The 26,752-nt window shown below is 37.3% G+C and overlaps 1 protein-coding gene across 1 annotated transcript in view; it reads left to right on the forward strand.

Moving 5' to 3' along the window:
* Window positions 1-26,752, forward strand: part of ADAMTSL3 (ADAMTS-like 3) — a 182,240-nt gene that overhangs the window by 77,940 nt on the left and 77,548 nt on the right. Inside the window, exons 3-6 of the mRNA XM_009994484.1 lie at window positions 1,798-1,925; window positions 4,287-4,332; window positions 11,779-12,015; window positions 25,718-25,844. Of these exons, the coding sequence (XP_009992786.1) occupies window positions 1,798-1,925; window positions 4,287-4,332; window positions 11,779-12,015; window positions 25,718-25,844 (538 nt within the window). The remainder of the gene's footprint in view (window positions 1-1,797; window positions 1,926-4,286; window positions 4,333-11,778; window positions 12,016-25,717; window positions 25,845-26,752) is intronic.

Genomic DNA, 26,752 nt, shown 5'->3' on the forward strand with positions numbered 1-26,752 from the left:
ACACTGTGGGCACTGAATAAGTCAATGATTCAGAAGAAGGCTTTGTTGGCATAAACTTCAGCTTTGATCATCCTAGTATTTACAGCTTTTTAATTAGATACAGTTCAGAACAATGGCTGTTATCAAAGCAGGTTGGTAAGTGAACAACTAGACATTGTTTAGGGCTTTAGATGACATTCTGTCAGTTAATATCACATGGCTGGGTTTCATATAATGATGAAGCTAAGATTATTTTAGGTATTGTCACTGCTCTGTCAGAAGAAACTAGCTATTCTAAAAGAGTGGCATGTATAGCTTTTAATATCATAAGTTTAGTAATTTCTCAACATATTAAAAAACAATCATTTGCCTTGGCATTACAGAGGACACACTTTAATTTTGCACTCATAAATTTGAAATAAGTAACTTTTGTTCATTTTGAATTATTTTCATGTGCTGGGGTAATTTGTTGGGAAGTGCTGAGCTCTTTTTTTCTTGAGATTGAAGGCAGTTGGTTCCATTTTCAGTGTCAGACATTTCAGAGTTGGCTTCTGATGTAAAGTAAACCCAACGCCAGCGTGAAAATTCCTCAGGGATCTTGGCAGAGCTGGGCTCTATAGTTTTTGGAACATTAGATTGGCCTAAGTACACTTTTAAAGCTTTACAGTAAGTGTTTGTAAAATTTGCAAACGTAGGGAAGCAAGAAAGTTAAGGAGCCACTGATGTGCTTAGACCTTCTGTAGTTAACTGCTCAAATGGAGATAGCTTATCCTCTAATCAACGATTTTATTTTTTTTACAAGTTCAAGTTCTTAGTTGAATAGATGGAATGGTTTGGAAAGTGACTGTTAGCTGCTTAACTATGGGGAGTAGTGCTATTATACTAAACCTGCCTGCTCTTACTGATGATTTTAAAATGCCTTTGAGTAGCTCTCTGCTCTGCTTAAGTGTAGCTAAGTTTAACTATTTGCCATTTAGGTTTCTGAAGTGATGCTTATTCAGTAGTTATGCTTACAGCTGCAGTGTGAATGCATCTAACCTATAAGAGCTCATTCACAGAAACAGGACAGTTTTCTCAAGTTCTGTGGCACATTATTATTATTTTCTTTTTAATATATTTTAAAAAAATATTTAGGAGAAAATCCTTTTGCCTACACAGCACGGTATTAAGTCATATTCCTTGTATGCTGCTATTTTGAAAACAGCTTTGTTTTTATTCACTTCAAACTTGGTAGGCTTTTACCGAAGTCAACTTCCTTCATGGCTCAAGATGAGCTGATGTCTTTCAAATTAATAGTGCTTCTTTTAATGAACTTGTATTCTTGGTTAGCCTCCCTGACTGCAATTTTGGGCATGCAGATTTGGGGTGCTTAATTTCTGTACTGCTGCTGAGTGCAGACACACTTGAGGAGCTAAAAAGAGGCTTTGTCCTTTCATTAGTCCTGGATAGGAAACTCCTTTGGTCAGGATTTCCAAAGGCCCATCAACCTGCTCAGAGCATGATGTCTAGTCTGGCTGCTAAAGATAAATTGTGTAGCTCTTACACAGTGTGTTGGACGTAGGTATATTGGGAATGACAGCATATTTGCACAAAGCAGTCTGTAGGCAGAAGGCAACTCATCAAATGCAATGTATCTTGAAAGACTGTTTCCCTTTCCACATTAAAGGTTATATATTAGCATAGTAAATAAAAGTGAGGTGCTGTAAATAAGCAGCAAAGTAATATACTCAATACTATTAATGCCAAGCAGTAAAACATGTAACAAATCAATGAATGTGTTTTTTTATTATTATTCTCTTAATCCTTTCTTTTTCCCAGACATCCAGAATAACTCGCTCTGATGAAGATAAGGAAGGCTCCTGGGATGCCTGGGGAGCCTGGAGTGATTGCTCACGAACCTGTGGGGGGGGAGCATCTTATTCATTAAGGAGATGTTTAAATGGCAGGTAAGCCCTCCATGCTTATGTGTATTTATTCCTCTGCAGCTCTGCCATTTTTCCCTGTCCTATAGAACAGGTGTCTATAGAGAAGCACTGCTGCTTCTGTTTCTGGAATCAAGTGTTGTGTTGTAGATCAAGTGCTATGAAATCCTGCTTTAAAATATTTTTGTAATATATTAGATAAATATCTGAGTGCTCAGCTCCGATAGAACTTGAGTACATTGTTAGTGTGTTTGTGAAATAATAAGATTAATTTATCTAGTACAGAAAAATACTGACAGAAGTCCCTGTCACTGCAGTGTGAATGATGAGCTGCCTGCATAGAACTGAGCCTGCACTTGAACATTGCTTGAAATAACATTCAAGTACAGGCTCCTCCATGTCTTCTCTATGGTGGAATATAACTTACTCCACATATAGAGGTATCAAGCACTGCTTTCTGTTTGGAATTTTTTCCTCTGCCAGTTTTTTCTATGCAGTGGTCCTGCTGGCCATATGTTTTCATGGATAAGCCTCAGTGTAGCTTGAAGAGAACAGCGTATGTGGTGAAAACAATTTACCTCAGTAGTAAAGCTGGACTAATGTAGGACTTGTTGCTACAATCCTAAAAGCATGAGTAATGCCAAAGACTTGTAGTCAGGCGAGAAGAGATCCCAACCAGCTTAGAAGCATCTGTGCTGGCCTCCATAATTACTTGATTTATTTGAATTATTCTTAAACATGTTTAAAACTGCTGATTATGTTTAAATTTCTGTTTTGTTGAGATTTTTAAAGTTAAATGCAGTGTCACCCAGGAAGTCAATTCTCCTTGAAGAAGGCTTGGAATATGATATGCTTGTTAAATGCAAACTGTATGAAACACATAGCTAAATTTGACTGCTGCCTGCTTCTTCTAGTGCAAAATGCACTAAGGTCTTTGAGAAAAGTAATGTTTCCACCAAGAAGCTGAGATACTCTACCAGTGTGTTAGGGACTCCGAAACAAGCTCAATAAACTGTAGCAATATGAATTCTACTGTGGTTTTATTAATATCTTTAATGTGTTCCCCTGTGAAAAACATATGTTTTCCATACCTTGACAAATGTGTATTTTAAAAGGTTTTTTTTCTGTGTTTTATGGTTGTTGTAATGTCTAGGAAATGCGCAATTGTGACATACAAATGTGAAAACTTCATCATAAACATGTTTAACTTGCATGTTGTTATGCAATCATTCTTGCAGAAGATTGGAAATTTGAGACATATAGCATCTTGAACCTGGAGAGTTGTACCTTCAGTTGAGCTCTTGCTCCAGGCATCCATTGCTCTTTTCAAATTACATTTTTCAATCCCTCACACATATTAAAGGTTTTTTAATATTTACAATCCATTTTCATGCAAAAAGTGGAAAATTTAGACTCGGCTGTAAATTACCAGCTGCACATTCATGCATTCTTTTGCATAAAGCAGATCTTTTTGGTGTGAAGGGATTGTTCCAAAACACTATTCCTGATTTTAGAGACATCACAAGTTATAATTTCCTGTCAAATAATTGGAAATATGTTTTCAGTTCTTTCAAGAGTTTGATTTTGCCATTCTTAGGAAAAAGATTATTTTACTTTGTGCAAAAAAGCCAGTCAGTTTTTGAAAAGTTTGGCAAAGTGTGTCCCTATAAAAAGTGTGAACCCACACATCCCCATATTTATGAGACCATCATAAATAAACATGACTTTATTGTATGCCTGTTATTTCAGCTACTAGTAACAGACTTTGCTGAGGATCTGGGTTGCCTGGACTTGAGGATTCACATACATTAGGCACCTTAGAAATGCATACAGTTTGTGAGAATTATATTTCCTTTAAAATTATGAATTCTTTTCATGTGGCTTTAGGTCAATAAAATTACATTCTGTTCTTAAAAATATTGCCTCCTTTTTTTTTTTTTTTTTAAGAAATGCTGTTTTTTCTTTCCTAAACAGAATAGGGGAAGGTAAAATTAATGCTCATTGGCCCTACGCTGTATCAAAGGATTGCTTAGATATTCTGATTCTCTTTGGGTTACAACCTATAGATTAGGAATAGATTTGCTGAAGTCAACATAGATACAGCTTAAGGATGCCTTGTGAAATCTGTTTCACAAAATAAATGTGTTTTTTATAAGCTTTGTAGTAAATTTGGTTTACAGGGAAAGCCACACTTCTTTGCTGAAGAGAGACAGCAATGGAACCTGTTGAGACCCCGGATTCCCTCTGTATTTAAATCCCATATTTTGAGGCCAAATTAGGGTAATGCAATAGTAATAAAAGCCTAATTTTCAGAAGAATAACTATAGAACAGGCAGGGTTGTGTTTGCTGTTATGCAGTGTAACTATTTTTGTTATGTTTTTCAGAAACTGTGAAGGTCGGAATATTCGATACAAAACCTGCAGTAGTAATGTGAGTCTGGCCTTTAAATCCTATTTTACTTATTCAAACAATGTGCTAAAGTTTAAGAAATGCTGCTTCTTGTTTCAAACCTTATGGTGCCTAATTTTCTTTCCATCATTATTACAATTTTTAAAGATTTCAGTCTGTGTGACACCAAGAGGTTTCAAATTTAGGCTCCCCAAATGGACATTTTCTTTTGAAATTACAGTGCCAATTGTGATTCAGAGTGTTTTATATCATTTATTAGGAAAGTCACACATTTTGGAGCATGAAAAAAATCAGTTCTCATCTTAAACTAGCAAGTACTTTTCCTGAGGGTGTTGTCTTTCAGATGAAGCATTAAACTGAGCTCCTGAACGTTTATGATTGCTAATGATACAGTGTCACTCTTTGCATGAGCAAAGACATTAACCACCTGTGTCCCTTTCAAATCTTAAATTGGGTAATTTCTAGTTATATTTCCTCTGTTTGCCTAAGCCAAAAATCTTTATCTGTCTATAAGCAGAAGCCTTTCTAGGCACACTGGTGCAGACAGTTTCCGTGCCTGAATGTAAAGCTGGAGTTTTGACGCATGCAGTTGCTGTTACTGTGATGCAATCACACATGATTTTTACAGACATGTTTTATGAAAACCAATCCCACACAGCATACTTCATGAGTTGTGCTCAACTGATTTGTACTGGTACTTTGTGCTGTTTAAACAGCTGCTGCCTTTCACCCCAGATGCTACAGTCTGTTCAAGGTGTGCAGCCTGGGCAGGACTTGGTGATGCCAGTGATCAACAGACCATGTATACAAACAGAAAAAGCTCAGGATGGTTTATGGTTAACAGTGCCCCCCTTGCACACATTGCCTTACAGTACAATGTGACATTCATTATAATCCCATTCCAGAAAAGAGAGAAGGTAGATCAATAATTAAAGCAAAAGCTTTTTTTTTTTTTTTTTTTCCCCCTTCTGTAGTGCATTTGGTTAATCTGCTTCTGGCCCTGGGAGAAAGGCAGCAATTTTCACTCAACTAGCCCTTAGAAGGTGAGGCCTGTGTTTCCCTTGAGTTGAATTATACCCAGGTAAGAGCAGGTGATATTCATGGCATTGCCAGCCCTGCCATTTCAGCTTGTAGCAGACAGCTGGGAAGTATGACATGTTCTCCTTAGAAGGCCTGACACTGGAAGTTGCCCAGTAAATATGAACTGAGCTATCTCCTGGGAGAACTGGCTGTTCCCCCTCTTCACTTTGCCACACCTACAGTTTGTTGTGTGCCAGTTGGCTTCTGCCCTCCTCAAGAACAAGGCATGCTAGCACCTTGAAGTGCTCTAACACTCCACTCCTCAGTGTTGGACAGATTTTCCACCATAGTGGCTCACAGCCTAAATTCCTGCTGGCAGAAACTAGTGGAAGTGATCAAAGAATCAGGCCCAGTGCATGCAAAATCCAGAGTCTGGAGACAAGCCCTGTCACTTACCTTTTCAGAAGAAAAGGCCTAACAATTGGGCCCCACAGTTCAAGAAGGACAGGGATCTGCTTGAAAGAGTCCAACGCAGAGCTACTAAGATGATTAAGGGAGTGGAACATCTCCCTTATGAGGAAAGGCTGAGGGAGCTGGGTCTCTTTAGCTTGGAGAAAAGGAGACTGAGGGGTGACCTCATCAGTGTTTACAAATATGTAAGGGGTGAGTGTCAGGGAGATGGAGTTAGGCTTTTCTCAGTGATGACCAGTGATAGGACAAGGGGTAATGGGTGCAAATTGGAGCATAGGAGGTTCAAGGTGAATATCCGAAAAAAAAAATTTACTGTGAGAGTGACAGAGCCCTGGAACAGACTGCCCAGGGAGGTTGTGGAGTCTCCTTCACTGGAGACATTCAAAACCCACCTGGATGCGTTCCTGTGTGATGTGCTCTAGGTGACCCTGCTCTGGCATGGGAGTTGGACTAGGTGATCTTTCGAGGTCCCTTCCAACCCCTAGGATTCTATGATTCTATGAATTCTGTGTACAATTTCCTTAGGTCTTAAATAAAAATGCCACATGCAAAAAAATACCATAATCTTTTAAAGCTGTGTGGTAAGCCAAGTTGCAGCCAGTCAGTATGTAAGCAATAAATAAACTGTCACTGTAAAATCTATTTGCTACGTTCTGTATCTGGATATCTGGTTGCAGGGCACACAGTAATGCACCTCTGACTGCTTGATCTGTGCTCTGCAGTTTCTTATATGCAGCAGGGCAAACAAGTCAACGTAGCATGCCTTGTTGCTGCAGAAAAACGACTAGAAAACTACCCAGTGCACAGGAAAGAGAGAAAGATGAGATCAGCTTAGGCCTATTTTCTGCTATAAGCAGAGGTCTACATGCTTTTAGGATATGTAAGAGCAATTGTAGACACTTCATTTTCGAGATGATGCAGTAAAAATCTGATGGAAATGAAGGTGCTATATGCTTCAGCCTACAGAAAATTAAGATGATTACCATATCCTTTCTGAACTCCTAGGGAATTTTCTGAAGTCACTGGGGTCTGTTTTTTAACTTTAGGACTTGTTTTAAAGTGATAAGTGGCAAGCGTCTTGTATGAGAGTCTGCTTGAATTTATGATGATTCAAATGTTAATTTCCAGACAGGAAGCTGCCTTTACAGTTCTGCTTTTGGGGCATGTCTGAAAGGGATCAGGTTTCCATTTCAGTTCAGATACAGCCAGAATCTCTCAGGGAATGGTTTTTCCTAGATTATGGAACAGATAATGGAGAACTCCTGAGAAAAAGATATTTCATGAGATTTCCACTGTCAATACAGTTGATCTTTGAATTGAAATCCAGTATTAGACCTGACTTACATGTGAAATGGGAGCTTAAACTTAATGTAAACCTGGGACTGCTAGGCCAGTTTTGTTTCAAATGATATAGTTTTCCCCAAAGCCTTATTTATAATGAATGCTCCTCACTTTAGGAATAAAATTTTGGTTTGAAAATTAAGAGTTTAAACTAGCTTATTTCCATATTAGTAGGTATTATTGTTAACCACATGAGACATTCACTTATATATACACTGTGTAAAGTTGTCTGCAAATGTAATTTTGCCACATGATACATTACACCACTAACATCTATATTGGGGAGTACAAATTAAGCACAACTTAATACGTGTGTCATTCTAATGAAAAGAACAAGAATCATTTTACCAGAAAATTGGTTTCATCTGGATTTGTAATAGAATAGTAGTAAGTTCAATGAACTCAAGCATAGTTCCAGAATAATATTAGTGATATTTCAATCAAAAAATTAATTCAAGGTCTTAACAACAAAATAATTGCTGAGATGAAGGCATATGTATATACTGCTTATCTTTCTATTATAACTGAGATGCCAGGTACAAGATTTCCTAAAACTGTGTGTATGCTTTCAGCTTTTCTTATAGAAACTTTAGAGAAATAAACTATATAAACAATTAATTATATACTGTTCAATGGGATTTTCAGTCTGTCTTAACCCTCTTTTTTTTAATTTCCATTTTTGTATATACTGTTACATTCTAATGCTATGATGTGCACTATATGGAAGTGTTTAAGATAATCCTTTAGGGTCCTATTCATAGAACAAGTTATTTGGGCCATTTCCCCATAAATTTTACATTCTTATGTGCCAAAAAGTCACTTATACATTTGCCAGAGTGACTCTTCTACAGTAAGAAAAAACACTATTTTAAAAATACATTTGTCCATGTTTAATTCCATTAGAAACTCTTATTGTATGCAGATAATGCTTACAGTTGTTCAACATATTCATCAAGTTATTTCCCATCTTCCACTTCTTAAGCTGTTCATTTGTCCCATTCATAAAATTTTGGCTGAACTCTGTCTGCTTTAGTCGTATATTTCACCTTGAGTTGCCTAGTTTCTCTCTAACCTATTCATTTGTTTATTTTATATATATAATGCTGATGCCCCCTATGGCTCTCATGGCTGGGATTTCTAGCTTAGGTATCTTGATTTTTCTAAGACGTGGCCTGAAAATTGCACAGGAAAACACAGAACCTGAAGCTAATTTCAAAAAGAAAACAAAACAATGACTTCATCTGTTTTGGCTAGGTTTCAACAAAATGAGATTCAAAGAATAAAACTAGACAAAGGGCTAGACTTTCTTTGGTGTCATCATTTTTACTGGGAATTTTCTTGCTTTCTCTTTTGTGCTTTTTTCAGTGGAGTAATTGTTGGCAAGAGTCACAGGGTCTGATGCAACCTTCATATTTTGTACATGAACTTTGCCTACAAAGATACAGATTTCCCAGGTTAGCTTTGTTTTCAGAGGCTGAGAGTGCTTGCTGCCAAAACTAAAATGATACATTTCATAAGAAGCCAGCCCTTGAATCAGTAGTTTTTAATCATCTGTCACAAAAGAAGGGGAAAAAATAGATACGTACTTTTAAGATGCATGGTAGTCATGTCTGAAGCTTCTTCTTCAGATGTCTGTCTAATAATATGTTCTGAAGTCATGTCATAAATACACTTCATTCCACTACAAGATCTGGATGTGATTATTTTGCTAATGTTTTCATGTATTAGACCTCATGCATGTGTCTTCAGCTCCTTATGTAGTGTAGGAACCTACAAACAGCCTGGCTGTGGTTCAGTGGATCAAGTGTGGGACAAAATCTATGGCTGGAACTAGGAAATCTGAGAAATTCTGAAATAAATGGCAAAAATATTTAACAAATGAGAATACACGAGTATTGAGAGGGAAGAGGGAATGACAGAATGAACTGATGTATGAAATAGGTTAAAACCAAAAAGGCATGGAAACAGGGATAAGGGTTGGGGCCCTTACATTATTGAATGTGGCCTTGCCGGCTTCCCAAACACGCTCCACCCTTGCCTGCCTCTCTCACAGCTTATCCCTCTACCCCTTTTCCTTCCTATTTTTTAAAATCACTCTTACCTTTCTGACCCACTGTAATGGGATTAATCTGAAGTTCACATCCTCTCGTCTTGATTACACTTCTTTCTGTGCTTAGCTTTCTTTCTGTTTAGATTATAAACTCCTTTCTCTATATACGTATTTATTGTTCCCAGGAAAGCAGGGGTCTGAACTTGGTTATCATCCAAATACTGATCTAGTGCAAGAGATAATAATTTCAGCCCTTTGATATTCCTTTGTGATGCTCTTTTTATGCTTCTGCTTTTGAACAGAGCTCGAACATAAAGCAGGTGGAACTGGCGTATGAATCGAGCTGCCAGAATCACTTTGTGTTCTTTCTTTGAAGATGCCAAAACAGAACAGGGAGATGAGAACTGACTTGCTCTCAAGCAGCCAGGAAGTGAGAGGAAAGAAGGAGCTGCATTGTGTTGAATCAATGAGAAACATACAGTAACCAGGGATTGACATCCTGACATTGTGGTGTTTGTGTCTTGGCATTGCAGCAACGCTGAGTGATAATGAATTGTAACAACAGCCTGTCAAAACTCAGCCTAAGGCCATGGCTCTGCCTGTGTTATAGAGAACTCTAATTTTTGGGAAGAAAATGTAGCTGTGCATGGCTGAAAAACACTATTCTGAAACACTGCTTCTAACTTTACCCGGAATCCAACTTCCACCTTTAATTTTTATCCTTGCCTACTCCTCTATTTGCAATGGTGGAAAGGAACCATCTGGTATCCATATGAACTCTGAAGTCCTCTCTGCTTTTTAGCCTTGCTATAGTGGAAAATGAGAGGTGACAGATAAGTCAGAGCCAAATTCTGCTCTCATTTACACTAGTGCAAGTGAGGTGAATTTCTTGGGAGTGACACTGCAGTAAATAAGAGTGATTTCTAACAGTATTGCCTTGATATTTTTAGAAGCCCTCACTTGGGGGATTTTGCAGGGGTAAAACACTCAAAGAATTACAGTAACTGTAATTCCTCCTTATTCCATCATTTTATATTAAAAAAGGCTCAAAATAGTATTAACCCAGATGAAAACTAACGTAAAATACATTAGCATAATTCTGAGTTTTTCTCATTGTGGAGGTGTAGCACTGAAAAGAGTTGAAAAATATTGCTGGGAATTCTCATTGAGTTGCTCAGTTGTGAAAACCACCAAGAAAGAGATTTTAGAAGAAATTTTGTGCAGATTAGAAACAAACCAGAGACATTTCTGGGTTACTGTGAAAAAAAAAGCTAACACATTGACAAGGTATTAAGCTAACACAGTGCCAACTCATCCAGATTCATATGAGCTAGATGGTATAAGGGCATTATTTTTAAGGGCATTGGACTGGAATTTGAACCTTTGTAATGTATGTTTTTATCTCCAGTACTGGGTAATGCACTTATTACTTAGCTTTTTTTCAGGAAGGTTCAGTTTTCTGATAAGGTTGAAACTGTGATCAGGATTAGTAGTGTTAACTAAAACTTAGTAATAAGTGCCATGAGTTCAGCTGACACATCACAATCTTTCAGTCTTCTATTCAATGAATACACAACTTTGTTAAAATCAGCCTGACATCTGGCTTATATGTGCAGTTGGAATTCTTGGAAGAATATCCTTTCAGTCTGGCGTATGGGCTGCTTGACACTGGACATACTTTCAAATGAAGTCTTTAGTGAGAAATTGTTTGACACACTAACTCCTTTGTCAGTACTTCACCAAAGTTATTTTTGAATAAATCAGTATTCGTCTCCATCCCTGTCACCACAGTTTAATATTAACATCATTGTTTGGGTGCAATGCTTTATGTAGAAAAACTATTGTAGAATATTTTATTTCAATCAGTTTTCATATTTGGTCTTTTGTTTGTATAGGCTGTGGCATTAGAACTGGAAATATATCATCAGTAGTTGGAAGTATATTTTATTTAAAGTAAACCTTACTTCTTCCATGAGGTAAAGGTGTTTTGTAATTTGACTAAAGGACTAAGCACTGAAAGGTCTTGTGTCTCCTCATAATGCTTTTGTCCCCTTTCTGAGCAATGCTGAACAATTAATCAGACAATTTTTTATTTTTGGTTGTTTTTTTCTGTGTAAGTAGCAATAGTAACTCTTTCACTACTCTGACATATGAATTGATGGACGAATGCAGAGCCCTTAGAAATCCTTAAGTGGAAAAAGCTATAGAAAATAAAAATATTAAATGTCAGACATCTTATAGTCACTTAAAATATATAGATTCCTTTAGAAGTTCTTATTACAAAACCAGACTTTAAATGTACTATGTAGTGTCATAAGTAGCATTTTAAATTATTCTCTCATATCAGTTATGTTGCTATTACTGGACTATGAGTGATAATTCTGTTACTTGCACTGCAAACAATGGTTTAAACAATACAAAAGGCTTTAAAACACACAGTAAAACTGCAATATGGTATATTTGTCATAGCAGATCAGTTCTTGAACTGAGCCTTCCTGAATAGATTCTGTGTAATTCGTCAGATGACCTTATACAAATGCAAGTATCCTCTTCTTAAAAAAATACTTCCTTTGGTTTGTTTTTAGGACTGCCCTTCAGATGTCGGTGACTTTAGAGCACAACAGTGTTCAGCCTACAATGATGTCAAATACCAGGGACATTTTTATGAGTGGATCCCTGTGTATAATGATCCCACTGCACCGTGTGCCCTGAAATGTCAAGCTCTGGGAAAGAACTTGATTGTGGAACTTGCCCCAAAAGTGCTAGATGGTACCCGTTGCAATACTGAATCCTTGGATATGTGCATCAGTGGAATATGCCAGGTATGTTCATGGTGTAAATATATTTGTGACCTTTGTGAGACACTGCACATTAAGTGAGCACTTTTTTGTTTGTTTGTTTGTTTTTTGTTTTCATCTTCATGTATCATTTTACTTTAGATGTATTTGCAAGTACTGCCAAATGGATCGTAGGTAGCTTCCCTTTCTCTTGCATACAGAACCTCCTGACTGCCTTAGCCATTGATATTTTCATATATAAAAGCAAAAAGTCAATGACATTCACTCACTCTTCTATTTATGCATGTAAAAATGAATGAAACTAGTTATACTAGTTATACTAGTTATAGCTTTCCAAACCTTAGTATGCCTCTCAGTGTGTGATGAAATTGCATAGACTTCCATTTCATTTTATTTCTTTAAGTCTTGTATCTCATGAGCTCGGAGAAAATTGGATGTTTTATGGGAACCAGCCCAGAATATCAGGGGTGAGTGTGTAGATCTGTCTTCTTGTATGGGTGAATAAGTATATGGTGTGATTGTATAAATTAGTGTTAGCATCTTTTTACTAGAAATCTACATTTCTCTATATATTTGTTATTATTTATAAGAGTTAAGATATCTATTTTACACAGTGGGTGTAAAAATGAGATTTATAATATTTGAGCCTTGCCAGCTTTGTCCACGTCTCATGAGCAAAGAAACAATGTAGTCTTCAGTTTTGTGAACAGAACAATTTTATACAGAATGGATATGTTATTGCAATTAATTTACTTTCTCTGCAAGTGGTTGTTGTTCTGTTAAATGTCTAAGATGTATGTGACTCAAAAATGGAGGATATGGCCCAGCGAGCAAAATAGCTCCAGTATAGGGGAAAATTTGACTCATTTGGCAGAAGACTGGTGCCTGGATTACAGCAACCTTAATACATGATCTGGACCTTGCTGTGGGTTTTATGTGACTTCTATGTATACTGCAGTTCCAATGCCAGTCATGCCAACACACAATGCATCTGCTGCCTCTGAAACAGAAGAAGAATTCCTTACAGTTTTCCTCTTCCAATGACTGCATTTGTCAATAGTTCTCCACAGTGGTATTCAACAGTGTTCATTACCCTGTGCCTTTAAAATAGGATATACCTCTATAAACTCTGGAAACACTTGCCAAAAAAAGCATTTGTTTTGCATTATTCTTAGTGATGTCCCCTCTTACAATACAAGCTTACACACTGGAGGTTGTCAAAGCCTTTAGTAGGTGGTACATCTACAGCAGCCTTTGCTCTTTGTGCCCATTGCAGCATGTAAGTGTCATACTGGACATAATGAGGCTGAGATTCTTTAGAAGCTTGTGAGGCCCCTGCTCAGTGTGCTGTGGGATTTACCTCAAACATCCACCATCTTTCATACGTAGCGTAAAATTCACTTTAGAGGGGATTCAATTGTGTGAAGAGCAGTTAAAACATACATTTCAAAGGGTTGCTTTCGCAGTTTCTTGTTATCATTTTGCAGTATTCATATATAAATTTCTGACATCAAATGCTTCAAAATTTAAGTAATACATTTTGCAAATAAACCAGGTAATGGCAGAAGAGATTAAGCATTCCAGAAGCAGGCTCTGAAGCTCTTTTACACTGTTCATGGGAATCAATTGCTTCTCTCTCTTTTTCTTTCTTTTTTTCCATTTTTTCTTCTAATTCCACAAACATTTTTCAATGTGAGCTAACATCTTCAAGAAGGGCGGGGCACCCCCCACCACTGTGTTTAGGATATGTCCTGTGCTGTGACTTATGCAATGTAATGAATTTATAACTTAAACTCATGAACTGTTAGGTGCTTTCACTTTCTTCCATTAAGTCACTTGCTACTGCTGAGGTATTTTTTCCCAAATGGAAGGTGTCTCCTTTTTAATGTCTTAGTGTTTTAATGTTGGATAGTTTTTTTGAGTTAAAAATGAGTCTCTGGTCATTTGAATAACCTTCTGCTCTTTGTGAACTGTTCTGGAGACAGAGTGGAAAGGTTGCTTAATTGAGAAAGGGACTGTGGAAGGTGAGGTTTTCCTCAGACACCCACACCCAGCTTTGTGGCTGCTCCTGTTCAAGCAGGAAAAGAAAAGAAATTGACATCTAATATTTCCTGGAAAAATACTGTTATTTAGTCAACTAGTGTTACAAAAGAGACAGCAAAATTGTGATTCTCTCCAATTGTTGCTGCAAGATCAGTCTGCTGGGTTCTGACATATTCTTGGCACAGCCTGCAAATAACTTGGCAAGTGTTTTTACAGTTAACTCATCTAAATAAACATGTCGTAGTGCTGATGTGGATATCTTCGCTTTTATGCCTGCAAGCACCAAAGAGTTAGTAGGAGACTGGCTTGCCTGAGTCCCTTTGTAACTGGTGCTGGTTTTGCTCATTTATTGTCTCAAGTCTGGTAGGTTTTATAAGAGCTGAACTTCCCCTCTTCCCCCTCAACATGATTTCACTTTCATCTGTTTTCTTATTATTGGTAAGCTAAGGCTGCAGCACTAATTCTGCCTCTTGGATTCTTGCTCAGACTCTCCTTGGCAGCACATGAATTTACAAGGCCAGTGAGTTCCTGTTGTCCAGTTTTGGTTCTAATTCTTTGCACTTCTCTTAACAAGCAGAATCAAACAAAGAACATTGTCAAAGAAAATGGTGAGATGAAAGAACTGCTCTTCAGATAAGAGGTCTAAGGCTTCAAAGGAAATAAATTCTAAAGGTGGTGGAGCAGGGGAAAAAAATGCCAGAAAGGTTATTAAGACATTTTGGGCTTGCCTGAGGTTTAACTCAGCAAAACCACTTGATCAGGTTTTAGTTTACAACTGCTGTGCTCCTGTTACCAGAGCAAATACCTGAGGCTGTTGTGTTAGATGAGGACAGGTCAAAACTTCACTGCCAGGAGGATTTTCACACTAAACTTCTGATATTTTTTCTAGTCTCTACAAAACTTCCAACACATTTTTTTTTAATATAATATAGTCAGACATGTGTGGGCAACATTTACTCAGTTACTCTGTCTGCTTTGGGGCCCTGCCTCTCCTTGTTTTTTGTTGTTTGTTTTGTTGTTGTGGGGTTTTTTTTGTTTGTTTGTTTTTTTAATTAATGTAGACATGCTTTTTTCTACAGGAACGCAGAATGGGGAGTTCCTTATGTCAGTACCTGAAATGGTTACAGTGATAATTTTCCTAATATGGAATAATGTATTTGGGCAATAAATACATGCATCACCCAAAAAATCTGGAGTCCTAAGAAGCAGCCTGAATAGTTCTGTCCTAGGCTGTAACGATTAGGTCAAAGATGATGTAAATCCTGCATTGAACTTTCTATTTAGTGTCAACAAGTTGTCTGTGTTCCAAAAAAGGCAGACACTACACTACACTTTGTAGCATATGGCATAAATTTAGCTGACATCAGAACACAAGCCATATGTCAAGTAGAGTGCCATCAGCTTCTGCCATGCTAGTTCTCTTCTGTCATGTGTCATGATGTGGCAAATAGGTGTATCTCTCACCACCAAAGACTCTTATGCTTGATGTAAACATCTGTCAGAAATTTCATTGAAAACAATTTCTGTAAGCTTTTGGAATACTATTGCCCTTTAGGAGTTTTGCTTGTGTTTGAAACTTACAATCATAGCAGATTATTAGTTTCTTCTGAATCTTGACTCCTTTTATTCTGAGAGTTACTTTCTCAGTGTACTAATATAAGGTGTTCTGGGTTCTTTCCCTCTGTATTCCTATAGATATATCTTTTTGTCTGTGAATGTTAAAGGATTGCTCAGGATGCACAGGAGGTTTGGTGTTCAGTTACTTAAAAAGAAAGTTTTGCTTTCCATCCAGTGTTGCTGCAGACATAAAGCTGTGTTTCTTACTCATGTTAGTTGGAATATTTAATTCCATAAGTAGTAACAACACTGTAATATTTAGATTTATTTTTTTTTTAAATGAACATCTTCAATTTTTTTTTTTAGTATTCCAAAATAGTAAAAAAAAAAATGTCTGCATTGCCTTTTTCTCCTTTTTAGCCTTCAAACCTGAAGTAATTTATACTTGGGAAGAACTGATTTCAAGGTAGGTCTGTGTTAAGTCAGCCTTTATACTGAACCTGACATTCTTTCCTGGGTACCATTAAATAGCCAATGCACAGTTTGTTTTGGAGCATGAAGAAATCCCTATGTAGAGACCCATACTCTGTCTTACATATTACTATAGGCACCAGTTGACAGGCTGGATCTTACCCAGAAAGACTAGGGGAGTTACTCATGTAGATCCAATGAAACTTTCTGGCTCTGAGCTGCATATCAAAATCTTCATATGACTTCACATACATGAGACTTATGTCATAAAACTGAAGGGATCAGGGAGGTCCAGCTACAGTTCATCTGGGAAATACTGATAGCTCTCCAAAAGTCCCACTGAATGGTGGGGCTGCACTGAGCACAGGTTACCACATCCTACATAACCTGCCAGCATCACCCTCCATGGCCTCAGGGTATTGGGGTTGGTTTCCTTGCCCTCGGCACTGCCCAAGACACCAGACTATGTAGCCTCACTCCAAGGGCTGCACTTTGAACCACTTGTAATGTCACAGTTAACTTGGTGTAGTGGTTCCCTTGCAATGACACTGGCAGTTCAGAGATGTGCCTTTACTGCTGGTAATCATAGGGTAATCTTGGATGACTAAAATATCTTTTGGAATCACTTGTTTTTATTTCAGCTGCTCACTGCTGCTAGAAACTGATGTCTCTTTTCAGACCTTGTGTTACTTTCCCTCCTACTTTATCTTATGGAGAAATTCACCCCACAGTGATTTCTTACTAAGTTTATACTCTCTTGCCAGAGAGACGGATTTTTTCTGATCTCCAGTTTCTTATCTGTATTTCTTTTCTTCCTAAGTGTTTCTCTCTGCAAAGTTTTGTGGGTTTTTTGTTTGTGTTGGTTTTTGTTTTGGTTTTTTTTTGGTGGCTTTTTTTTGTTTGTTTGGGTTTTCTTGTTTGTTGCCATTTTATTTCCCAGTCTAGGAAGATCCTAAAACACATGACCAGTCATAGTAGCAAAACTCACAATTTGGGTGTCATCTTGAACTAGAGCCTTAATAACCTTCAAATACCCCAGTATATAACTTGATCTTCATATAGCAAGGCAGAACTGTCTGGACCAGCCAGAAAAGCAGCAGAGTAATCTAATTCCATAGATTTATTTTTTTGAAAGCTTACTCACAAACAAGAAGCCCAGTGGGAGTTTGTGTCCTATCCTCTGAGTGCATGTGTATTTTTTAAAAAGGAGACCATGTGGAAAAGGGTACTTTCTCCCCTACTGGGTGGTCCTATAATCTCTTAGCTGTTCTAGCATGTGACAGATCCTGTAATAAGAGTTAAATGTTTTGGAAACACTTTGTTTTATTTTATGGAAGTGGATTTACAGAATTGTGAAACTCTTGCCTTTAGATATAAAATGTTTTTAGAAATATGTGGAAAGGGAACCTTTCATTATATAATTAATTTAATGCACTGTATTTTTTATCTTCTGGGTTGTGGGATTTTGTTGTTGTTGTTGGGGTTTTTTGTGTTATGTTGGGTTTTTTTTATTGCTTTACATTCTTTTTTTCTGTGTGGATGACTGGGGACTTTGAACATCAGTGGTGTGTCTCCTTGTGTCCATCATTCTGACTTATTTTATGCTGCTGTTCTGATTTGACACACTTTGTCTTTACTCCCTGCTTTTGCTCATCTATGAGCAACAGAAAATTCTTACACAGAAGAAGCTTTCTTACTTCCATGAGCATTAATACTTGTTCAGTTTGGCAGCTGGGACTGCTGCACCTACTGTGACCTGCTGGGCTGGGACGTTTGCTGTTGACCAGAGTACATACTCAAGGTCCCTCAACAGGCTGCATTCTGTTTACTAACAAATGCTGAAGCCCCTGTCAGCTTGTCTGGGCTGCGACTGACCTGTGCTGGCTCCATTGCAGAGAAGTGAGAACCTGTGCCACAATCAGGCCTTTCTTAGGCTGAGAATTATGAGACAGGACCTTGTAAGGACAAAATCATGTCTTAGACCAAGTTAAGTCTTCAATGAGGATAAATTAGAGTTTTAAAGTGGTGTTTGAAAGCTAAGATTCCATACTACTATTAAAAGTAATTTTAAAAAAAAGAAGGCAATTACTTAATTGGGGGAGGATATTACAGTATCTCTCCCTCTGCTTGTCAGAATCAATTATTTCTAGATGATGAGCATGGGAAAGAGAGAAACAGTGGGAGTTTTTCCTTTACATTCTCTCCAAGGACATATTTTATCAGTGTAGAAATAAAGTGCAAGCTGAAATTATCACAAAGCAAAGGACATGAGTAGAGATTGCAAAGTAAATTAATAGATGGGCTTTGAATAACAGCAGGGTTTTACAGCAGGGCAAAGATACATGGAAAATATATGCTAAGTCACATGACAGGTTTTATAGTCATGTTTTTATTACCATAAATTTCCGTATCCATATTCAAATTAGTTGTTTGTTGTATGGATGCAGACATTCCTGCATCTGCCTGTCCTGTGGCTCTGTGCTAAGACGAGTTCAGAAAATGAAACAAATAGCTGATACTGAGGCAATGAGATCTGTGTTTTGTGATAACATGTGACTGCACCATAAAATACGGCCTTAATTTCTCTGAGTTTCAGATTTTGTGTTGTCTGTGTTTGCAGAAATAGACAAACACCCTAAGGATTTTGATTTTCCCTATTGAGAGTGATTCTAATAAACCACAATAGAGATTCATCTCTTCAAGCATGCAGCATTTTTTGCTATTTTCTTTTTTTTTACTAGTAAATGTTGAAATGAAACACGTCTTTTCTTAGTCATGTCACAAGACTTGGAGAAGATATTTTTGCCAGAAATAACTTTGCTGAGGTTATCTTGCATTTTGTGCCATGCTGATAACCTTATGTAGAAGTTTTTGTTCCATTTTTATTGTAGTTCTGCTCTCTTGTAAGGCTGAAATAAGTAGTTTATTACAAACTAAGTACTACCATACTGGTGGCAGAGCAGTCACATCCCTTCATTGAATGTCTTTGGTGTAATAGTTTGCTTTCATTCTATATTTTTCACATCTTGACAAATTTCATAAGTAGTAAAAACTCAGTTGCACCTTGTTTGCAGAGTCTTTGCCATCTTTCAGCAGATCAGTGCTGCAGCTAACACAAGATGTGCTTACTGAGATATTGCTATAACAGATCTAGCCAACAGATTGCTAGCCAATTTTAAAACAAAAAACTACTGGGCAACAGGTACTGGGGTAACTACAGACTGTTCAGCCCTTGAAGAAAAGGGTATTCTGTGTAACAACTCCATCATATTCTTGTGAAGAAGTAAAATTACCATCTCCTATTGTGCATTCTGCAGTGCACTTCTTTGCTCAGCAGAAATATAGTATTTTTTTTACATTTGAAGCATATTGGGCAATTCTCCTTCAGTTTTTTACAGACTTTTGTGCTTTGACTAAATTTCACTAAATGCCATCTGTATGATGGTGTTAAAATCCCACTAGCTGTCCCACTCGTGAGTACATGAGGGCATCCTTTGGAGCAGCCAGGCCAATGAAAGCACACATGTGTGAATGTGCTCAGAGCAGCCTTCATCTGGATTTCCCTGAGCTTTGGGGGCTTGTCCAGTTACTCTAGAAGGATGGTAATTACATCATCTTGTGATGTTGAATTGATTTTCTCTCTTTACTTTATTAAACCAGACAGTCACTGAGCTGCCAATCCTTCCAGTAAACATAGAATACTGAAAAATGTAACATTGAAAAACTTACATTTTAATGGAATTGCTGATACATGAGAGACTATCTTAATAAAAATCGTATTATTTGAAGTAGAAAATTATATAGTATTTAACATATACATTGAATATTTAAATTATCTGTCTGCTAAAGAACTTAGTCTAAGACAGTAAGTAGAGAAAGAATGGCACTAATGGAATTCAGTATTAATATTTTGTGGAATTTATGTATCTGTCACAAATAAAAACAACAGTGATGTCTTATTTTGTGGCCATTATCTGGAGAAAGTAATATTTTATTTTTTTTTCTGGCTGTACCTGATCTCTGACTCCAGAGGATCAGAGAAGGGGAGGACCCCCTTTCCAGAGAGAATGTTGTGTATAATTATATATATTCATAGAATCATAGAATGGTTTGGGTTGGAAAGGACCTTAAATATCACCCAGTTCCAACCCCCCTGCATGGGCAGGGACACATCCCACTAGGCTCAGAGTCCCATCCAACCTAGCCTTGAACACTTCCAGGGATGAGGCATCCAGAGCTTCTCAGGGCAACCTGTTCCAGTGTCTCACCACCCTCACAGCAAATAATTTCTTCCTAATGTCTGACCTAAATCTTCCGTCTTCCAGTTTAAAGCCATTACCCCTTGTATTCTCACTGCAAGCCCTTGTAAAAAGTCTCTCCCCAGCTTTCTTGTACAGGATCCCTTCAGGTACTGGAAGTGCCCTGTGAGGCTTCCCCAGAGCCTTCTCTTCTCCTGTTGCTGTATCTAATTTTATCCTTTTGAAAGTAATAATGACACAACACTTAAATGATGCTTGTTATGACAAATATCTGGTTTTCCTCATTTTTCACATAAGTATTCATATTTTGTAGAGCATAGGTTCTTTATTTGAAGCATATAATCTTGGGTTGTTAGCATCCCAGAAACAGTTTTTATAATTGACATATAACATTTTTACAATTGAAAACTCAGCTCTGTGGAATGTGTTCTAGAAAAAATGATGTTGCGCCTGTTTTGAACAGTATTGATCAGTATTCTCCCTGCTGTCTGAGGAGCTCACAGCTTACTCAATACAATACTTGTATCATTTTTTTTGAGTAATGATATTTCTGACTGTAGTTTTCACGACAGGGTCCCAATCCTTCGATTACGCACAGTTTGTATTATCGCTAGTTAAATTTATGCAGCCTATGTTAAAATCACCTTATAATTATTTCTGACTAAGCCCTAAAGGCCTGCAGATGTTTTCCCAATCTGCTTGTAATATTTATAGCTGGTCCCTTTGCTCTGTTAACAGTGAGCAATGTGGGGTAAATTACCCCTACAAAAGGTCTTAATTGTGAAAATTATCAGACCTCCTTGTCTTGCTGAGATGATGTGTGAGCTGAGAAAGGCTGTTGCTATGGGTCATTTTCTCATCTTTGTATCCACATATACTCTCTTCAACATGTTACATCAGACACTGTTTTTCTAATAGTTATTGGCTAAAATACAAATACCTTAAATTAATAATGTTTGGTGTCAAAATGCCGTGTGTGTTCAAGGCCAGATTTGCAAAGTTATACCTTGAAGCCTCCTGTTATTTTAGTGGGATCAATGGCTGTCCAGCTTGTCCAGGAAATGCTGCTTCTTATCAGGTTTTTACAAATACAAAAAGGCTAAGTCTAAATTCCAGGGATGAGGCATCCAGAGCTTCTCAGGGCAACCTGTTCCAGTGTCTCACCACCCTCACAGCAAATAATTTCTTCCTAATGTCTGACCTAAATCTTCCGTCTTCCAGTTTAAAGCCATTACCCCTTGTATTCTCACTGCAAGCCCTTGTAAAAAGTCTCTCCCCAGCTTTCTTGTACAGGATCCCTTCAGGTACTGGAAGTGCCCTGTGAGGCTTCCCCAGAGCCTTCTCTTCTCCTGTTGCTGTATCTAATTTTATCCTTTTGAAAGTAATAATGACACAACACTTAAATGATGCTTGTTATGACAAATATCTGGTTTTCCTCATTTTTCACATAAGTATTCATATTTTGTAGAGCATAGGTTCTTTATTTGAAGCATATAATCTTGGGTTGTTAGCATCCCAGAAACAGTTTTTATAATTGACATATAACATTTTTACAATTGAAAACTCAACTCTGTGGAATGTGTTCTAGAAAAAATGATGTTGCGCCTGTTTTGAACAGTATTGATCAGTATTCTCCCTGCTGTCTGAGGAGCTCACAGCTTACTCAATACAATACTTGTATCATTTTTTTTGAGTAATGATATTTCTGACTGTAGTTTTCACGACAGGGTCCCAATCCTTCGATTACGCACAGTTTGTATTATCGCTAGTTAAATTTATGCAGCCTATGTTAAAATCACCTTATAATTATTTCTGACTAAGCCCTAAAGGCCTGCAGATGTTTTCCCAATCTGCTTGTAATATTTATAGCTGGTCCCTTTGCTCTGTTAACAGTGAGCAATGTGGGGTAAATTACCCCTACAAAAGGTCTTAATTGTGAAAATTATCAGACCTCCTTGTCTTGCTGAGATGATGTGTGAGCTGAGAAAGGCTGTTGCTATGGGTCATTTTCTCATCTTTGTATCCACATATACTCTCTTCAACATGTTACATCAGACACTGTTTTTCTAATAGTTATTGGCTAAAATACAAATACCTTAAATTAATAATGTTTGGTGTCAAAATGCCGTGTGTGTTCAAGGCCAGATTTGCAAAGTTATACCTTGAAGCCTCCTGTTATTTTAGTGGGATCAATGGCTGTCCAGCTTGTCCAGGAAATGCTGCTTCTTATCAGGTTTTTACAAATACAAAAAGGCTAAGTCTAAACACTTAGGTTTTAAATACTCCCACTCCAATGTTGGTCACCCCACCCTACTGTTCCTTCGTTAAGGTCCCAGGGTAGCAACACTTGTTGAATTGCCTCTAAAGTTGAGCCTTGTCATATTAAAATCCACAGAATTTTTGGTTGCTTCATGTCAAAGAAAACCTGAAATTCTGTGGTCATTTCAGGCCTAAGTTGTGATACTAATTTGAATTATTTTCTAAATTGTGTTCCAGGATATCATTGCTAGATACTCATATTCAGAACAGTTGACATTAACATAATGCATCTAGGCGAATGCATCTAGCTGAATGTACCACCTTTGCTGGCAGGGGAGCAGTAAAGCTTTTCCCCCAGTCAAGCCCCTTGCAGCTAGCACTCATTTTATTTCTGTGGCATTTGTGTAGTATTAAAAAATAAGCAATAATACTACATGAAACAGTCCTCTGAAGTATGCTGCTGTGTTGATTATCTTTTTTCTTACATTCCGTGTAGGACACAATGGTGCCTTGTGTTTGCACAGTTGTATAATTTTTGTTATATGCAGTGTGATTTTGTTTTCACAGTGACTCTGTGTAATACCTCAGTATTTATGTTTATTATTATGATGGGTTTTAATGGGATGGACTTGCAAGTTCTCTGCTTGCTCAGTACCCTCTTCCCACCAAAGGCTCATGGGATCAGTAGCCTACAACAGCTTAAACTAATAAAATCAGAAATTTCTCACAGAATATCACAATGTGCAGGTTACGTTTTTCTTTCAGAGTTAATTGATGAATGGATAAACATATTTGTGATGTTTGGAAAATGAGATTACATGATGAAATGGAAATGTGTTTGTGAGATCTGGGGGGAGATAACACTTGCAGTAGTTCTAACAATTTACCTCCATGTACTAGTATTATCAATATGTGAATCAATGTAGGAAAAACAGCAGGGATCATTAAATACTTTGAAAGTCTTCCTAAGAGGAATACAGACTCTCTTAATTACTATATGGTTCCTATTTGAATGCTTCAGAACTCTTAGTATATTTATTCTTGCACTATCCCTTTGAGGTGGGGAATTGCAGTTATGCTCCTTTCACAGAATGCAATGGAAAAACAAAGGAAGTTTTCCAAGGCAAAAAAGTCTGTTGTGGAGCTGGGAAATTAAAGAAAGTTGTCAAATCTAAATCCAATGTGTCAAGCACCAAATTACTGTATCTCTTGAATTCTCTCTGTTTCTGAAAGAGTGGTATTTTCATTGAGAAATGATATTTGGTGACAAAATGGGAAGAATAAGTTATTTAGAGTAATTTGTTGACAGTCTGTCTTCTTTTTATTTCTGCATGTGTCAGTGATGAACCCGGAGTTGGAGTTTTCAGCAAAAACATTCTAATCTTTAATCCAATCCTAAATTATGCTACTGGGATTTTATATCGGTGTATCTGTATATCTGAGTATTAAGCACCTGCTCTGAGATACTCTGATTTGCCACACAAGTGTGTTTCATTTTTACAACTCAGTTTTTGTTAACACTCAACATTAAATAATTTCAGTTAAGCTGCTTATTTCTTTTCAAAATTAATTATTTGTCGGTCTCCTTAGGATGACAGTCTCCTTCAGCTGCAGGGATAATTTTCTACTGCTTAAGCGGTTTTCTATGGTAAATCTGAACCCTTTTGTGAGGAGATGCCATTCAGTGTAGCATGTTTCTCAACCAAAGCATCATAAACTGTCCTCCTAAGAGAGAGAAGGATGTAAAGGATTAGGAAAATAAGGGAGCTGGGGCTGCTGGGACTGCTTTGCTGCCTTTTCTGTAGGTGCATGAAACATTTCGCCATGTTTGGCAGCAGATGTGCATGATTTGTGTGTGAGTGTGTGTGTGTGTTAACTCAGAGAATGAAAGACCCAACCGTGCCTCTTATGTGTGGACTCGATCCTCACCTCTCCGAGGGGATCGTGTGTCAGTTTTGGCATAGCACAGATGCAGTGGAACTTGGCCGCTAAGACAGCCCCTTCCAAGCATTTTTATATAGGAAGAGGGGTGTGCTGGCCAATTTCAGAATTCTAGCACTGCTTTTAACTGTGAATTTCCAGAGTGCTTTCTGTCCACTTGTCAGTTATGAGTTTGGTTAAATGTCCATGATGAATTAGCTGCACTTCTCAGGACTGTGTGGATATTAGAGGTGTATAGGCTGACTTGAAAAAACTCGAAGCTGCAGATGAGCTTTTTAACACATAGCTCAGCATTTGGTACTCCCTGCAAATTTCTTCTACAAAATGGTGAAGAGTAAGACAGGTGAGACCAAATATTTATCTCCCTTTTGGCAGGAAGGTGCTTTTAGTCAATGTTGTCTTTTCTTTGTCTTCCCATTCTTACTCCCATGCTTCTTGTACTGTGACTGATATGAAGAAAAAGGAAAACATGGAAAAAATGTTTTCATTATAGTTTGGAGAGTTTTCAGTTGGCATTTTTTCCAAAGCTTTGTTTTTTGAATTTTTGGCAGTGTTTAAGTTTTGGTGTTTTTATAATAATAATTGGAAAATTTTGTAGATTGAGTCTCATACTCAGAAACAAAAAATCAAAAGGTGACAACTGAATCTTCCAAGTTTTTAAAAACCTGGTTAACAAATGTGTGTGTGATTGACATTGATCTGAAGGGCAATTAGGAGATCTGTACGAATACCAGTTAAATTTTGAATGGTCAAGACCCTAAATTATGAGCACTGCCACAGCTGCTTGTCTGTGAAGCTGAAGGCTGAGTGCCCTTTAAGTATTTAACTTGAGTTATTTCATTGCATTAATCCTTTTTCAGACATAATTAAACAGGTGATGAAAAGCAAATTGTAAATAACATAGTTGCCTCTTGTGTTGGAAAGAATAACACTCAATTGTGTTCATTCACATAAGTAGTGGGAAACTGATTCATGTATTTCCTATTCTTGAATACCTTCATATATCAGTTGTGGTTCATCAATAAAATAATGGAAATGACAGTGTGCTTTTAAAATCCTAAATAGCAAGATATGCTTTGAAAGAATGAGGCCAACTCATAAAATTAAAAGGATAACATAATAAATAAAATTCCAGAAACCTGAGCATGTCTGCTACAACTTTGCCCTCCTTCTGACTGTGGTGTTGATGTTGGCAGGCAGTAGGCTGTGATCGACAACTTGGGAGCAATGCCAAGGAAGACAACTGTGGAATCTGTGCAGGAGATGGTTCAACATGCAGGCTTGTGAGGGGACAAACTAAGGCACATGTCTCACCAGAAAAAAGTAGGTTGCAAATTGATCCTGTGATAATCTATCCTTGACTATGTTTTCTGCTTGCATATCAACGTAAGAATTGCAGAGTATTGACCTTTTCACTGTATACTTGTTTGCAGTTTTCCAAAGCTACTTATTCTAAAGTCTGTGCTAGATTAGTCTATTGAAATTCCATGAGGGATACCACACATTAAGGTATAGCTAGGAAAGAATTTGAGATATGCATTTTTTTAAATAAATCTACTCAATTCATTCTATCAGGAATAACCATCAAGATGCTCATCTTATTTTAGAGGGTATCCTCATGTTGCAATATATGTGATGCTGCAGCAATGTTTTTAAATGATGGAAACATCGTATAGATGGGTTTATGGAAATAGTGGCCTGTGATTGAATGTGCCTGGTTTTCAACTTAACTTTCCTTTTATTTTTTTTATTATTTTTTTTTTAAGTGTCTACAGGCATTTGAACTTTAGAGGCAAATTAACTACTTGTAGGGTACAAGAAGTACAAGGTGAGAAGGAATAATACTTCCTTCTCTTTTTGTGTGTTTGAGTCAAATTTTGCCATTCTTTCTTATAAGAATTAACATCTTGGGAGTAACTCTGTAGGTCTCAGGAGTATTAGAAAAATGAGAGGAGGTGTATTAGAAACAGACTCTTTGCTGGAGTCTTAAATGTCTGGTTATTTTGATATCCAGGCAAGGCATGTCACATAGAGGCTCACCTCTGACACTTGTGCTTCACATCCTCACAGATGATGCTCCCTGTAATCTCACAGCATATGTCCCATGTTTATCATGTGAGATAGTTACCTCACATCTGTTTTTTTCTGTTTCTGAAATCACAATGTAAATTTGTCACATGTATATTTGTTACATGGAAATGGAACCTTTGGGGTTTGTTACCTTCCTGCTG

Source organism: Chaetura pelagica, unplaced genomic scaffold, assembly GCF_000747805.2.
Source record: "Chaetura pelagica isolate M959 unplaced genomic scaffold, ChaPel_1.0 scaffold222, whole genome shotgun sequence".
NCBI classification, from domain to species: Eukaryota; Metazoa; Chordata; class Aves; order Apodiformes; family Apodidae; genus Chaetura; species Chaetura pelagica.